This window comes from Phalangium opilio, unplaced genomic scaffold (genome assembly GCF_054372755.1).
Source record: "Phalangium opilio isolate 3A_F unplaced genomic scaffold, DU_Popi_V2 ptg000031l_1, whole genome shotgun sequence".
Classification (NCBI taxonomy): domain Eukaryota; kingdom Metazoa; phylum Arthropoda; class Arachnida; order Opiliones; family Phalangiidae; genus Phalangium; species Phalangium opilio.
In genome coordinates, this window is record NW_028324158.1 from 7705343 (window position 1) to 7722156 (window position 16814).

A 16814-nucleotide genomic window follows, 5' to 3' on the forward strand; every position below is an offset into this window, starting at 1 on the left:
TCATAAGCGTAACAATGTTGTTGTTGTAGCCAGATTATATCATGTATAGCTATGTCATAAGAAAGGGTCAAGAAACCCTACCGACATCGTTAAAAAGACGTAGACAAGATCTACGGCAACAGGCCTAAATAAGCTGAGATGGGAAAAGACGTCCTTACATGTATCCAATAAAAACATCTAACCACAAGAGCGGCGATGCCGCGCCAACTTGGGGGTTTGTGTTAACGTCCTCTTGGTTAAAGAAGAAGAAAACAGAATGATTAAATACGCGCCTCATGCCATGAATAGGCAATCTTTCGCCGCAACCCATGCCAGCCATTTCAGAGTTCAGTAGACTTTATTCTAACTTTAATAAGGACAAAAAAATAGCCGACTATGTATGGGGCCCCCGAAAGCATCAGACAAAAACAGAATTATTTATGTCTTGGACGGATTGTGGCCCCTGACGTACCTAAGAGTAAGAAAACGTTTTAAACGTTGGCCCTTTCTCATGGGCCCCGTAAAAACCATAATAAGAGGTCAAAAACATCGGGATGTCTAGCCTCGATCAATTAATATAAACTCGCGAGATGTCATTTTTTTAACGCGGCCTTAAATCTCCGTTAGAGATAGTACTAAGTTATAATGGCTGCAGACACGACGCGATGGTTAGGTACGGAAAACCTAATTCTTGCCTCAAGTGACTGAACTCTTAACTATTGAGGAAAAAATTATCGAATAAAAGGTCTTACAAGCTGCTGGACGAGAGAAAGTTAATTACTAAATCGGCGCCTTGAAGAATTTCAGGCGGTTCGGTTAAAACGAAAACTCATGTTGTAAACAATCTAGCCTTGAAATTTTTGGGATGAAATTTTGGGCGTTGTGCGTTTGAAACGAACTCCCCCCTTTGATATTAAATTTTAACATATTGTTTGAAGGACTTTCAAGTTCAGTTACATTAATCTTTATCTATGGAATTTCGCTCTATAATCAATTTTCACATTTTCGATACGAGACAATATAAATTTGCATATCATATCTTTCGAACGAAACATGGATCTATAAATAATTATCGTAGCATCATTATCTACTGTCTGTGAAACCCGACCATTGTTTTCCCTCTTGGGACTGTTTGGACCTTATTGGTAATGACCATATTCATCAGTAAAGCGGGTATAGTAAAGGAGAGGGGTTGGTGGACCTCTTAACCTTTAACCATTAGGGCTAACAGGTGAAACTTAGGAACAGAAGGTCATTCTGGTACAAAATATATTCATTTCCGGTCTCGTTTACTTCAGTTCCCATAATGGAACTACTTCCGTTTTCTTATATAACCCTTTCCCCTTCCCCAACATAACCATTACCATTTGGTAGTCCGAGTCAATCCTCAATCATTTCTTTATACTGGTAACACCAGTTATATATTTAACATGCTCACAAACGCCGGTCAAAAAAAGAAAAAGCCAAGGCTTACCTTATTTTTAGTAGTAACATATTTGTGTAGTGAAGTAAACAAGGTTTTCTTAAACTTTCCGTTGACAAAGCTTCCATTCAAATCCTTGGCGTCGAATACAAACGGGATGACCTCGTAACCTCAACGGGGACATCGGCTGTTACCATTCTTCCAACCCAGACAGGACAGGGAAACGTAGGAGTCACCAGACAGAGAAAGAATCCGCGCCAGACTGGGACTACTGCTGCATCGCGGAAGGGGTCAATAGAAAAAAAAAATACCTCCAAAAATAGGGCTAAAATAGCAATAGACCCACTAACACGACTCTTGGGTTATGGGATTCAATATTACTATCAGCGACAATGACCTTAGGAAAAACTCCCACTGCACTATCAATTTTATTCTAATTCAGCAGACGACACGTGCATAGTGACGAATTTAAATTTGGCGGGAAAGGGTCACTAGAGGTCAAATCATAGCCGACTATGGACAAATAATTAAATAAATGTGTTAAAGTGCCGTACTACTTGTTTAAATAATTGTTTTGGGTAAATTTACCGCTATAATTTGAGAATAATAATTTAAATGGTAAATTCTATACCGTAAAGAGCGAAACGAAGTTGTTTACCATGGAGTAATATAACTAGAGGCATAAGTTGTGAACAAGTTGGTTTGCACCTCTATAATAAATGGTTCAACATTTCCGACCGCGGAAAATAATTAAAATTATCAATAGATTAATAAATAAATTAATTAACAAGCAATTTTTGTTATATTTTCACTTACTGAAAACCTGAATTCTTCAGTGATGCAAATTAACCTTTGTAAATGTAAAAAAAATTAAACTAATTAAAGTGAAATGGTCAAGTTAATATATTTCGACATTATGAATTTCTTTTTATGTTTTAAAAACTTCAACACAGCCAGTCATTACAAATCTTCCGCATTATATTTTTGTCTTGTATTTCACAAAATTTTAGGTTTTTTTTTTTCCTTTTCAAAGAACGATGAAAATCACTGAACATTTAATTTAATAACATGATTTTCTTTTATGGGAGATGGGTTGGTTTTTTTGGGGGGGTAATCGGTTTTATGTCTAAAAAAACCCAAAAAAAAAAATGCAATTAATTGTCTTTAAAAATAAGAAAAAAAAAAACGGTGAATTATACTTTGAAGATTATGTAGAGACTTATATATGTAATTTTATCTAGGCTACCCGCATCTGAAAAAAAAATATTACTGTATTTACAAAATGCACTGGGTAGTCCGGACAATATTCTATTTCATTTTTGTATTATTTCCTTTTTTTTTTTCATAAGAAAAAATAAACTGCCATTAACTTCACAATTAAAAAAAAAGTTATTCACAGAAAGACAAATAATAAATAATTATAGGGAAATAATGTGCCACAAAACATTTTTTCTTTAGTTACACACTCAACACTATAGTAACGATGACGTCTAATGCCTAAAAGGTTTGTGTACTATGATTATATTTTACTTTTCTTCTATCTCCTTTTTTTATCCAATATCTTCCCTTAGTTTCCCAAAAAAAAGAGAAATGTTTACAAGAATACAATATCGTTCGCAAAAAAAAAATATTTTTTTGAAATTTAAAATAATATTAATATTAATATTAATAAAAACTGAACTATCTCGAAATAAGTACAATATTTTTTTCTAATTAAAATGGCTAATTTCAAATTTTACAAACGCTTTTTGTCTTTTTTTGTACGAGAGTATTTATTTATACAAAAACTATTACTTTTACCGATGAATTATAATTTTTTTTTTTTTTTTTTCAAAATTATTTAATTGGAAAATTTAAATTTTTAATTTATTTTTTACAATAGCAGCACCATATTTTGAGATTGATATCGAGAAATTTACATTTACTAATTATTAGCTAATGTAAGAGGAATTTTGAAATTAGCGCAAACCTTAGCTGTAATAAAAAAAAATCAAGTTTTTGCAAAAAAGATCGAATCAATTGCAATTTACTTAAAAATTACGTTTGCTAAAATAAAACTTATTTAACTTCCAAATTGCTGAAAAATAAATGTTTACTCCGTGAAAGTAAAGTCAAACTTTGTTATTGTTATTGTTATTGTTATTGTTGAAGGGGGTGACGCGTCGCCGCGTCGAGCACCGATACCAAGGGTATATTGTGCGCCCCGAACTGGTTAGACTGCGAAGAGTCCTGTCGCCTCGATGAATCGGAGAATCCGATTGACCGAGACAGTAGAGAACTGGTGAGGTTCCATAGTATGCATATCGAAATGCTCAAACCTCATGGCCGCGAGATAGTCGCAGCAACATAGGATATGGGAGGAGGTTTCCTCTTCCTCCCGGCAGAACCTACAGAGTGGGTCATCAACGATGCCCAGTAGGTGCAGGTGTCTATTCAGCCGGCAGTGTCCAGTGAGGAGACTGGTGACCAGCCTAAAGTCAAACTTACTCTGCTGTAAAATTGAACTTTGGGGAAATAAATGATTATGTAATGCAACGGCAACTGATCAGCGTGTAGACGAACGTTTTGCGAATATGACAACTTAATTTTTTACTATATATACAATAATTCGTGTTACTTATTTTTTTTCGTAATTTCTTACTTTTTTTTACAAAATACTTCTGTTAATTTATATCCGCACGTCATTTTCAAAAAATTCTCCGTAAAAGAGTTAATTTAATTAAGTAACCACACAGTGACAAAACGGTATTCTATAGTTTGTAAAACAAATTCCGGATCTGCTTCAACTAATTATTTACTTACTAATCAACTAAGTGACTCTAGACAGGACATGAATGGAAAAAAGCATGCAGCTACTCAAATCTCTCAGTGCGAATTAAGTGACGTACGTTTCTCCAAAAAATCCCCACACGTAACTGTTACGTTACGTTACCTCATTTCCCTTAGAAGTTTATCTACGTTTTTACCATGTAGATTTAGGTAGTTTACTTGACTTTGTCGCTCGATTGTTGAGATATACTACAAAATTAATTTTCAAATTGAAAATATCTAGGTACAAATTTTTGTGGCACATTTTTCACACTTAAGACGCAATAATTTTTTAAATTATGATTAAAAAAAAAAAAGAAAGAAAACTAATTAAGCCATAAACAGCGAAGGATTACGTGGTATGGAGCGAAGGGGTTAGTTAGGCTATCACAAGTTCTTAACCTTACAATTGGCGTCATCAGTTGAAAACTATGTATGATATTATTAAAAAACACAAATTGTCTTACCATTTTCAGGCCATTTATAGTTTTTGTTTGTTTACTTTTTATATATATATATATATACTTTTTTTTTACCTTTTTTGTATTTTTTTTTTTGGTTTTTTTCATTAAATAGGATTATAAGAGCTATTCAGTTTGTATTTTTTTTGTTATTTTTGAAAATTGCATGATTATCATTGTTTTTTCTTTTAAATATATTTGTATAGCCATAGCCTGGAAATATACAATTGTGAGCATATAAGGTATTTTTTTACGCCAGCATTTACCTTCCAGCGATTTTTTGTTTTTGTTTTTTAAAGTAACGAAAAAACTAAAAAGAAGATTAATTTTAATTTATTTTTTTTTGGTTATTAAAATGTTCTTATTTTGTTGTTTTTAAATTTGGTTGAAATTCACTATTTATCATTTTACACCAAAAATAAGCAACTTTTTCAAATAGTTTCAGCATTTTTTTTTTACGAAGACATACCCTAGTTATTTCTTTGTATTTTATATTGCCACATTTTTTTTTCTAACATTATTAAACTTGGCTAATATATATTTAAATATATTTGCCAAAAACTGTTTAGTATTTTTCGTTAATTTTTACATGGAAAAAATTGCTCTGGCCGCGTTTTGTTTTGTTAAATTTTTCTTCTATTTTGCGGTAATTTTAAATGTTTTTTTGAGATAATTTAATTTCCTTTCCACAATGATTAATCTTCCAAAAAACGTACAAGATGATAATTTAAATTTAGATATAAAATGAATTTGTAATTTAGAATTTATTTTTCTTTATTTATTTATTTATTTATTTACACTATTTATAGAAAGTACCATATATTTTTTCATTAGGTTTATTAAAAATTGGGAAGTAATTAATTTTTCATTGGTTTCAAAATTAAAATGTAATTAAATACACTTAATTATTATATACCGGAATTTTCTTTTTAATTTAATCACGGGTTTAGTTTTAATTTTTAAGTGTGTTAATGTATGTATGTATTTATGTATGTAGAAATGAACTAATTAACGTGTTTTTGCATATATATGTTAGATAAATACCGACATTTTAAACTAAAATTAAATTAAGTTACTTAACTAATGGTCTTACATTGAAAAGTATATTTTAGGCAATTACAATACAACATAACATAACACAATGTCTAATTCAGACCCTGAGATCTAAACAATATGTGTAATCTGAGAGTAATCGGTGTGCGTGCAGACTGTGGCACAGCTCAGGTCGGGTGGGACTCCATAAAATGGGGGAGGAATAGTCGGACTCAATTGTAATTGGTTCGTCTGTACTCCTTCTTAGCCAATCGCGATTGATTCCGACTATTCCTCCCCCATTTTATGATGTCCCACCCAACCTGAGTTGCGCCACAGTTAATTAGCACGCTGATTTATCTCAGATTACCCATCATCCTTGTTCTAAACCATGAAACAAAAACGTTCAAACCGTTCAAGAACCTCCAAAATTTCACATTAGATGTTAACTCTACTTCCTTGCAGACGTTTTACTGTCAGAACTTAACCTTTGAACCGTAATTGTCTAAAAAAAACGTTTCCCCAAACAAAATGCCCTTCGAACGAAACATTCATTCATTCAGTATATATAGCCATAACTAAGTGATTATAAGGTATGAAAAATACAGCCAGAAAGGCTATATGTTATGTTATCACTCGTTCATGTGAACTTTTCACTTAAGAGATAAAAATGAAAATTTGAAGTGAGCAAGGCTATACGTTAAGTGTTAAGTGCTATACGTCAGAAAAAGGGGGTTACTCGCAATTCTACACGTCTTTATACCCAAATAACTCGAAGAAAACATTACCTAATTTTTCTGTATTGTTAAATCTGTACAAGAGGGGAAATAGTCGTTTGTGTTTTAATGTAAAAATTCGGTACATTTTTTTTTTCATTTCATTTCATTTCACGTATTAAATTATTACTATATGTTTTATTTTGTATCATGTATGTATGTTTTTTATTTAATTGTTTTGCATCTCAATTTATTTTGGTTTGTATCTCCACTAAATGATTGTTGTTTAAATCTAAAAAATCCTTTAAATATTGTATGATGATAGATAAACAATGGCCGTATTTAATTATATTCCACTAAACACAGTTCAGTTCAGTTCAATTCAGTTTTTGGCTATAATATTATAATTTTGTTTCTTGTGCAGTCACAGCGGGAAAAAAAACCAACAACATGTTAATTAATTTGTATTTCGATGTTCCCCTACGAGTTCCTAAAGTAATTACTCGTGTTTGTTTGTTGCCAATAACGTTGGCGGAAGCAGTTTTTATTTATTTATTTAAATATGGGATTCATATCTGATAATATTTTGTGATTTTTAATTGAAGAGTGTTTAATTCAAACGTCCACATTTTTTTTAATCCTTTCCCTACATATTTTTTTTTTTTGCTTTTTTGACTTAGGAACCAGTTTATGTATTAAAAATGTATTTTCGGTTTTTTTTTTTTAAATTTTAATATTATTTTTTTTTGGAATGATGTTTTTCTTTTAAATATACTTTTTAATTAACGTTAATTGAACGTTAATTAAATAATTAATTAAATTTTTTTTTGTTGAATACTTTTTTTTCTTCAATAGGATGATTGAACTGTACAAAACACACATTTTTACGCACACGAAAAATTAATTAAAAAAAAAAAAAAAAAAAACACACGTAATTAATTAACGTACGCAACGCACTTCTTACCTTTTTAATTATTTCTAGCGATAAATATTTTTTTCATGTATCTTGAGAATAATATGTTAACAAAAATTAAGGGTTTCGCAAGAAGGAAGAAAAATTGAAAGAAAATTTGTTCAATGACACATTAGCTACAAAATGAGACCACTAATTTAGGGGTTACTTCTTTTCCTCGGTGTTAAATAAGTCAAAAAAAAAAAAAAAAAAAAAAATTCCCACAAACTTTCTCGAAACAGAAAAAATCTAATATCGACGAATTTTGTTCTAAGTTCACAACGCCTTGAGTTATTTTTTGCTTGTTTGTTTGTTTGCTTATTTATTTATTTATTAAATACCGTGTATTTTAATATAGTTGTTTTTTACGCATTTGCGTAAACATTTGCGCAGTAGGAAAACCCGTTGTTTAAACGCGCGTAAATCCGTTAAAAATCATAGCGCGAGTAATTGTAGGTGATGTGTTCTCGAAGGTATTTGACTCAACATCGCGTAAACCGCGTAAGTTAACAGTGAAAATATTTTAAAATACAACAACAGTGAAACACTCTTATGCCGTCATAGCGTTCCTTCGAATGAGGCCATGATATCACTTTGTCTATTCATGTCAATTTGACCAGCCATCTGTACGCGCGGTTTTATAAATTGCAATCAATTTATGGGTTAATTTACAAACGTACTTAAGAATAAAATTAATCAAAAGGCTATAACGATTGTCCAATATAGACTTAATTACCATATCAAGGGTTTTAAGAACCTTAATATGGCCAGTATGATATTGGTTAAATTTGATTTCGCGCAAACAAAACTGAAACAGAATCCATGTCGAGTGTGGCGACCTTTGAACCCTTATAAATTCAGTTTGCGCGCGTGGGTACATTGATTGATTCAAATGCATGTTAAACGTAAACGTAATCATTAGAACATGCTCAATTCGCACAAACAACATACTTGGAATTGTTTTAGTTTTAGTTCAGGCACGAAATCAAATAACTCAAAATCAAACGTAAAAAAGGGTGTTTGACACTTATTTTACACCTACTAGAACTACACTTATGTTCAATAATTCGGGCATAGCTTTAACCCCTTGCCGCGCCCATTATGGTTCATGAGTGGAAACTAGAGCGAGGTTGCGTAACGCGCAGTACCGCCGCAAGTCTCTATTTTTACTACTTTCAAGAATAGACCATTTCGATGTAACTAAGACAGAGACAGACACGCCTTCCATCTCGCTTTTGGCGCCTGCGCAGCAGTCTTTTTGTATCATGAGAATGCATGCGCAGAGACGGATGGCAATGTATCGACCCCCTTGTATGTCCCGATACTGAGGGTTGCCTACCACGTTTTTTTTTACGTCGAAACGATCTTTTGCTCCATGGTATAAGCCTATTCTACAAAACAAGGGGGTAAAACTCCGCCTCCCATCTCGCCTGCGGTGTACTCTTTTTGTATCATGAGAAAGCACGCGCAGAGACGGTTATCAATGTATCAACCCCTTCTTGTATATTCCGAAACTGAGGTTTGCCTACCCCTTTTTTACATCGAAAAGGTCTATTACCGCTAAATTCTAAGACAACGCGACCCTTCTTAAGGAATTCTCTGGACACTCGCATATCCCTTCCCTTGCAAATCTGGCTTTTAGTTTTTGGAACGTACGCCACCCAGAGCTGGGGCAATAGAGTAATGGCAAGGGGATATGCAAGCGCCACCATACATTATAGGAGAATAAATTTGACACTTTTATCACCATGCTTTTCAAAACCAAAAAGAGTAAAACTTCATAATAATAATAATAATAACTCACCGCTTCTCGTCTCCTACGCTCTTGTTCCCTCAATCTTAGCCTTTCTCTATCACTGGTCGTTTGCACTGGCTGAGCGGCTGCTGCCGCGGCAGCGGCATTAGCGGCGGCTTGTTGGTCTTGAAGTTTCTGGGAAGCAGCGGCGGCGGCTGCTGCCTGTTGTTGAGCTTGATGTTCTTGGTTCTGCCTGGCGATATCTTCCATGTGACTCTTACGAGCTTTCTCCAAGGCTTCCTCCTCCTCCTTCTCCCTATAATTCGCATGCCTATCAGATTTTGAGACTTTTTTTTTGCCAAGTTCTTGATTATGTTTATAGGCTTATATTTTACCATTGAACATCCATGCTCAAGTGGCATGCTACTTACATACAGGCATCAATCACATTGTCACGAAGTGTTTTAAGTGCAATTGTTCATGCTAGATTTAACTCTGAGATAATTGAGTAACACTTTGCGAAACACGGAATGTGTGGATTGTTTTTGGCTTAACTATTCGCGAATACAAGGCTTAACTATTCGCGAATACATACAAGGCTTAACTATTCGTGAATACATACAAGGCTTAGCTATTCGCGAATACAAGGCTTAGCTATTCGCGAATACAAGGCTTAGCTATTCGCGAATACAAGGCTTAACTATTCGCGAATACAAGGCTTAACTATTCGCGAATACAAGGCTTAACTATTCGCGAATACAAGGCTTAGCTATTCGCGAATACAAGGCTTAACTATTCGTGAATACAAGGCTTAACTATTCGTGAATACAAGGCTTAGCTATTCGCGAATACAAGGCTTAACTATTCGTGAATACAAGGCTTAACTATTCGTGAATACAAGGCTTAACTATTCGCTTTAAATTGGGTAGTAGTAAAAAATTTACCAAGGTCTAACAATTCGTTATTCGATTACGTAAATTTTTGGTATTCGATAACCGGTTTGATACCCAAAAAGTGGTATTCGCGCACCTCTAATTGTAAGCTATTAGTTTCTTTAGCCACATCGTAGTATACGATGAGGCTCTTAGTTTGACCCGAGCCGTAGTAGTAGTAGTAATAGTAGTTGTGGCCGGGGTTGTCGCTTTCGTTATCGTTATATTTTAGCTTAAAAGGAACTCGATAGTACCTCAACCCACCAATAGGGGTAGCTGAGCTCGGTTAGACGTTCTATTTTAATTAAAGGCGCAACAGTAAGACACGCTACCACTGAGCCATAGAGACTCGATGGGACATTCGGGAGTTTCCATCCTTTACTTTATATCTAAAGTGTCTGGAATAGGGGGAGGGAGGGTATCTCTCATTTGTGTGGGGCCGGATACTTTTGAATTTTACAAATTATTTTTATCTGTGGGGTCGGACACTTCTGATTTTTTTTTATGGTCTTTGAATTATTTTCTTTTTATTTGTGTGCTAATTAAATAGATAACGATGTGGCTGCTATTACGAGCCCTTGGGTCGACTTGTTATATGGTATATGCATAAACTATTATGGGTTATTGGTAAAAAATTACATTTACATTACATCAAAAATGCAAAGTAATAAATAAATAATCAAGAACATAACATATACTTAAAAATAATAATAATAATAATAATAATAATAATAATAAATTACAAAAGTTAAATTTTACCTTAATTTTTCTCTTTCAGCGCGTTGCCTCTCCCGTTCCGCTTGTTCCTTTTGATGCCGCCTCATTTCTTGTTGTTCCATGAGTTGTCTTTGCTGTAATATAAATTAAAACCATAAACTATGTACTTCAAGAGCGCAAAATAAAAACTATCGGCATTAAACACAATTAAAATCAGATTTAACTTACTCTATCTTGCTTTTCTTTCGCTTGTTTTTTGAAAGCTTGGAAGCTACTATCCATTGAGGCTGCTTTGATGGCACCAGTAACTGGCTGAGCACTAACTGGACTATTAGACGCGGTCGGTTTCGCCAGACTCGACCATGACGTAAAATTTCGAAGTTTTGGTTCCATTTGTTGCTGAAATTACGCAATAAAAGTGATCGTTTACTCATATTGCAACGTAAATAATTGCAGTTTAAGTTAACGAATGTTTCTATGTCATGAAACAAAACAACTTATATACGAAGAAGTTGATTTGTCGGATAAACACAGCTTATTAATTAATCTTCCCTCACATTTGTCAAAAACACGCGTATGTAACACATGCTTTTCGCACATAAGGGTTTTCTCATTAATATAAGCATAAGGACATCATCTCTCTAAGGGCCCAAGATTCTATGTTACGGTTGAAATGTATGTATGTCCGATTTGGTCAGCCATCCGTCTCATCTCAAGTGGTATAATAATTGTATAGCCTAAACAGAGGCCGAGCGCATTCTCTGCAGAGTAACCCAGCGTTGAACATTTTCCCCTCCTTCAAAGATTTCTCACGACAGCTCTTCTTCGTGATTTTAACTAAGCGCGAATTTACCTCTTGTGTCTGAGAGAGCTGGGGGGGTTCTGGAAATTCTCTTACTTATTTTTTCCCCTCAGTCCTTCCTCTCTCGCCTCCCCGCCTGTTTTAGTTTGATTCCCAACCGCTTGGGAGCGTTATCTCAGAGCTCGCGTCTAGACCACGACCGGCTTAGGATATCGGTCGTGGCCGATTTTGAAAATTATTTTTCTCTCCCGCGAATTTCACGAAAAATTCGGAAGGAGCCCCTATACAAAATCTACGTCACATCTAGCAGAACTAGATGTTTTTGCTAATAGATGCGCTTGGGCCCTTAGAGAGATGATGTCCTTATGATATAAGTAAAAGACGACACGACGTCATACCTTTTTGGAAGAAGCTGTCATAGGAGCTGAGTTCGAATTGTTCTTCGATTCCGCACGTTGCTTTTCACCATTCGTAGTAACCTGCGGAGGTTGGGATTGCTGCTGAGGTTGTTGTTGAGGCGGGGGCTGATTGTTGTTGTTATTATTATTCTGGGCTTGACTTTGGGCAAATGACGTAGGAAGATTCAATGGCACTGAAAAGATATGTCAACCTTTAAACGTCGCTGAAATAAAGGTCACCATAGTCTTTATACGAAAGTTGCACGCCTACTTGAATGAAAGTTATCAGAATTCCTCGTTGCCGGTGGCATTAAATTTGGCGGTAAAACGTCATCTCGACTCTTAGATAGGATAGGAGGTGGGGGCGTTAACGCTGATGGCAACGGGCTGGTTGAAGCTGGTAATAAAGGTGGCAATTGCGACAATTGATGTTGTAATTGTTGCGTAATCTGTTGCTGAGTTAGGTTGTGCATACCACCCGTACCCGTTCCAAGAACCCCACCCATACTAGATCCTCCTAACATACCCTGATTGTTAGTATTATTATTATTATTATTCATATTCCCTCGGCCTTTCATCTCGGGGGCGGGTGTTAGTTTCGGAGGAGGGGGTAAGGACGAATTCGGAGTCATGACTGATGGTGGTGTGGAAATTGACGAAGGAGTACTGGGAGACGAGAAGGCTTGCTCCGAGGACATGACAGACTGTTGATGGGGTTGGTTAGACGCCTGGAGCGAAGGCATTTGCTGTTGCGCAGGCGCTTGTTGTTGGGACTGAGTCGTTTGCGCGCTACTAACTAGCGACGCCATGCTCATGGTAATCAGAGAATTATTGGAGGAGTTATTGTTGCTGTATTGGTTAAGCGTCATTTGCTGTTGTTGCTGCTGGCCAGTCGGTAACGGGACCACCGCCGCCGCCGCCGTGTGCGAAGGAGACGGTATTAGTAGAGGTGGCGGTAGACCTCCTACTCCAGACAATGCGCCTGAGTATTGAACAAAATCAACGCAAAACATTTTACATTCTTTATCTTTTCGGAGACTGTAGCATAGATACGCGTCAATATATTCATTCCTTCTTTATAAAGACGGGAATGGCTCATAAGCTAACAGTTTCAGATCACACTGAAGTATATAACAAAATATTCTTTTGCACAGCGATAAACGTTTATAGCGCCTTGGCAGCAGCAGCAATTATTATTAGTTTGTTAGTTAGTATAGTGGTAAAGATAAAGTTAAAGGAAGTAGTTAATAGTGTTAAAATACAACGTTATATACGCTTTTAAAGAATGCTCTGCTCGAACTTAGCGAAATCCGATCTTTTAAGCATTATTTCTTAAACTAGATAAGCTTAAATACGTAGAAGCATAAGTTTATAAGATATGTTCCATAAGTGTGACACTACGTATACTTCGTAATGCTAGAGACGTACAGTTCGAGTTAGTTCGAGAACGACAAACGAAAATTGAAGTCCTGCACTCGGTGGTTAATTTTTCAGTCCATCTAATCCTACTTAGTCTGTACCAAGAAGGGATATCTAGTTTATTAGGGAGAAGGTATAAGATGCCTAAGTATTCGCGCGCCATAGTCCCAGTCCCCCTTTCAAAATACAAGGGGGGACGTAAAAGGAGGCCGGGCTATTTCCCAGCCTCTCCTCAGTCGGAAAATACGTAATTTTCGTCATTCGCCTCGCGCTGACGTAAGTTTTCAAGAACCAATGAGATGTCGGTTTTAATTTAGAGGCGGGGATTAACTCCGGACCTAGCAACGTTTGGACTGGAGATAAAGCTAGGGATGTGGCGAATTTATACCTTCTCCCTAGTAAACTAGATATCACTTCTTGTCTGTACTAATCCTTTGACAACGCCTCACCAGGCGTCACTTTACCTTAAATCTATGACCTACCTACGTCACTTCATGACAACAAGCTCCAGTTTGTAACCAGTGACAACTTATAGAACATATCTTATAAACTTATGATTGAAGCTAAAGCTGCTGTAGACTTATCTGGCATGCTACACGACAAAAGGTGTTCAGGGCATAATTTCTATAATAAAACGTCGCTATAAAATGTATTGGGCGGGGGGGGGGGTAATTAAACGTATAATAATTGTAATGATAGGACCCAGTAATCTTACCTGAAAAAGTGTGTTAAAGTCTCCATCTATAGTATTTATTTCCCATAACTTTTCGCATAGGCCTCATTCTCAATATTCTATCACTGAAATCCAAAAGAAAACAGAAGAAAAGACAATCTAAGACTTCGGGACGAAAAAAAAAAAAAAAAGACGTATTTTCATTCCCTATTTCGCCACGATAATTAATCTAACTAACCCTTTATTTATTTTATTAATTATTAATTAATAAAAAGGATTTTCTCAATACCTACATTAACTATAAACTTACACCGATTTTTGGTACCATTAGAGAGAGACTATACTGGTACCAGTCTTAGCGGTGGCGGCTTATATTCAGACCCATGCATATTATTTTAAATATTACGGTCGGAAACCAATTAGCCTTATTCCTGATCAGCGCCATCTACCCATAGCGGTGACTTTGAGAACTACTGTAAGCGGCAAGCCAATCAGATGTCGCTAAAATCTGGTGACGTCATTTTTGGTAAGACCCGAGAGTGCCAGTCAGTGACGTCACCAGATTTTAGCGACATCTGATTGGCTTGCCGCTTACAGTAGTTCTCAAAGTCGCCGCTATGGGTAGGTGGCGCTGATCAGGAATAAGGCTAATTTCGAATACTAATTTCTTTATGGTTTCAACTTAGACGGGATATGTTTTAAAAAACCCGTATGTATCAATGCTGGGAGGCACAAAAGCGCATGCATGCTTAAGAAAATAGACACGTAACGTAACTGATACGAATTATTGATGGGCTGCCTTCAACATATTTATTTTATCGGCACTTTTCAAAAATTTGCCATTATTTTAAAATAATTAAGTATCAAGAAGTGATATCTAGTTTATTAGGAAGAAGGTATAGATTCGCACCACATTTATAATCTAGCTTTATCTCCAGTCCAAACGTATAGGGTCCGGAGTTAATCCCCACCTCTAAATTACAACCAGCATCTCATTGGTTCTTGAAAACTCACGTCAGCGCGACGACGCGAATGACGAAAATTACAATCATATTTTCCGACTGAGGAGAGGCAGCGAAATAGCCCGGCCTCCTTTTACGTCCCCCCTTGTATTTTGAAAGGGGGACTGGGACTATGGCGCGCGAATACTTAGTCATCTCTTCTACTTTCTCCCTAATAAACTAGATATCACTTCTTGAAGTATCAAACACAAATCTATTAAAATTTAGGTATAGTTATCTCTGCATGTTACAGCTTTGTTTTGCCTATTATGACCTACGCCACAAGCTCCAGTTTGTAACCAGTGACAAACTTATGATGGAACCAAGAAGTGATATCTAGTTTATTAGGGAGAAGGTATAAGATGCCTAAGTATTCGCGCGCCATAGTCCCAGTCCCCCTTTCAAAATACAAGGGGGGGGGGCGTAAAAGGAGGCCGGGCTATTTCGCAGACTCTCCTCAGTCGGAAAATATGATTGTAATTTTCGTCATTCGCGTCGTCGCGCTGCACGTGAGTTTTCAAGAACCAATGAGATGCTGGTTGTAATTTAGAGGCGGCGGGGATTAACTCCGGACCTACGTAACGTTTGGACTGGAGATAAAGCTGGAAATGTGGGTGAACGAATTTATACCTTCTCCCTAATAAACTAGATATCACTTCTTGATGGAACATATCTTATGATGAACTTATGACGAAATTTCAGTTTAATGCTTAAAACCTTAAGTATTTTCTATTCGTTAGTAGCGACTGCGACTTAACTCTATAAGTCAAAGTATATAGCGATGTTAAGAGACGCTTATGGGTTAAAGGTCAAGTTAAACACTATATAGTTAGTATTGGGTTTTTCTAAATGACATAACGCGTATAGTTCCGATTTTTTTCGGTTTGTTCAGTAGAATTTCAGTGAAAATGTTTTAACGAGAGAGAATGAGGCCTATCGTAAAAAAAGTTACAAAATCACCCCCAAAAAAGTCCCATTTCAAACCTTTTAGTCGTTTCTATTTGTCTTAACTGTCAAACTAAAGTTATAAATTGTATCGGCAACAACTTAATCTACCAAAAATTTGTGAATTTGTGACTAGCCACAATTTGGGGGACAAAATATTTCGGGAAACACACGTCACGTATAGCATGCCAGCTTTTTTATATATCAGGGAGCCCACTCTTAAATTTAAATTCCTTATAGGAAAAATAGGAATTTTATTCCGGAATTATAGGATTTTATAGGAGAAAAAATCATGTGTTTTTATAGGAAAATATAGGACTAAAAATGCTCATATATAATACAATTTTGGGGCTTAAACTATGTAGAAAAATCCCAAAAATAACAAATTGGATTTTACTTTGAAAACTCAGAAGAACTTAATTAGCCTTATTCCTGATCAGCGCCACCTACCCATAGCGGCGACTTTGAGAACTACTGTAAGCGGCAAGCCAATCAGATGTCGCTAAAATCTGGTGACGTCATTTTTGGTAAGACCCGAGAGTGCCAGTCAGTGACGTCACCAGATTTTAGCGACATCTGATTGGCTTGCCGCTTACAGTAGTTCTCAAAGTCGCCGCTATGGGTAGGTGGCGCTGATCAGGAATAAGGCTAATTAAAATATAACATAATATAATATATAAAAAATCCTAAGCGAGCTCCACAATTTCGGTGTCTATTCAAATGCGATCTCGATATAAAAAAGCTAAATTTTGATAAATTTGATGCTAAACTATACGAAAACTTCGACAAAGTCAAAAATATAGGATATTATAGGACCTTTC

The 16814-nt window shown here is 35.7% G+C and overlaps 1 protein-coding gene across 4 annotated transcripts in view; it reads right to left on the bottom strand.

Moving 5' to 3' along the window:
• Positions 1–4523: 4523 nt before the first annotated feature.
• LOC149690368 (homeotic protein female sterile-like) overlaps positions 4524–16814 on the bottom strand; it is a 36374-nt gene continuing 24083 nt past the window's right edge. For 3 of the 4 annotated variants that reach the window (XM_089869903.1, XM_089869905.1, XM_089869902.1), the window contains 6 exons: positions 12227–12937; positions 11956–12149; positions 10984–11154; positions 10798–10889; positions 9176–9437; positions 4524–7995 (listed from right to left, as the gene is read on the bottom strand). In XM_089869903.1, coding sequence (XP_089726029.1) covers positions 7930–7995; positions 9176–9437; positions 10798–10889; positions 10984–11154; positions 11956–12149; positions 12227–12937 — 1496 coding nt within the window. In that variant the 3' untranslated portion in view covers positions 4524–7929. The remainder of the gene's footprint in view (positions 7996–9175; positions 9438–10797; positions 10890–10983; positions 11155–11955; positions 12150–12226; positions 12938–16814) is intronic. The other variant, XM_089869904.1, reaches the window with a different exon arrangement.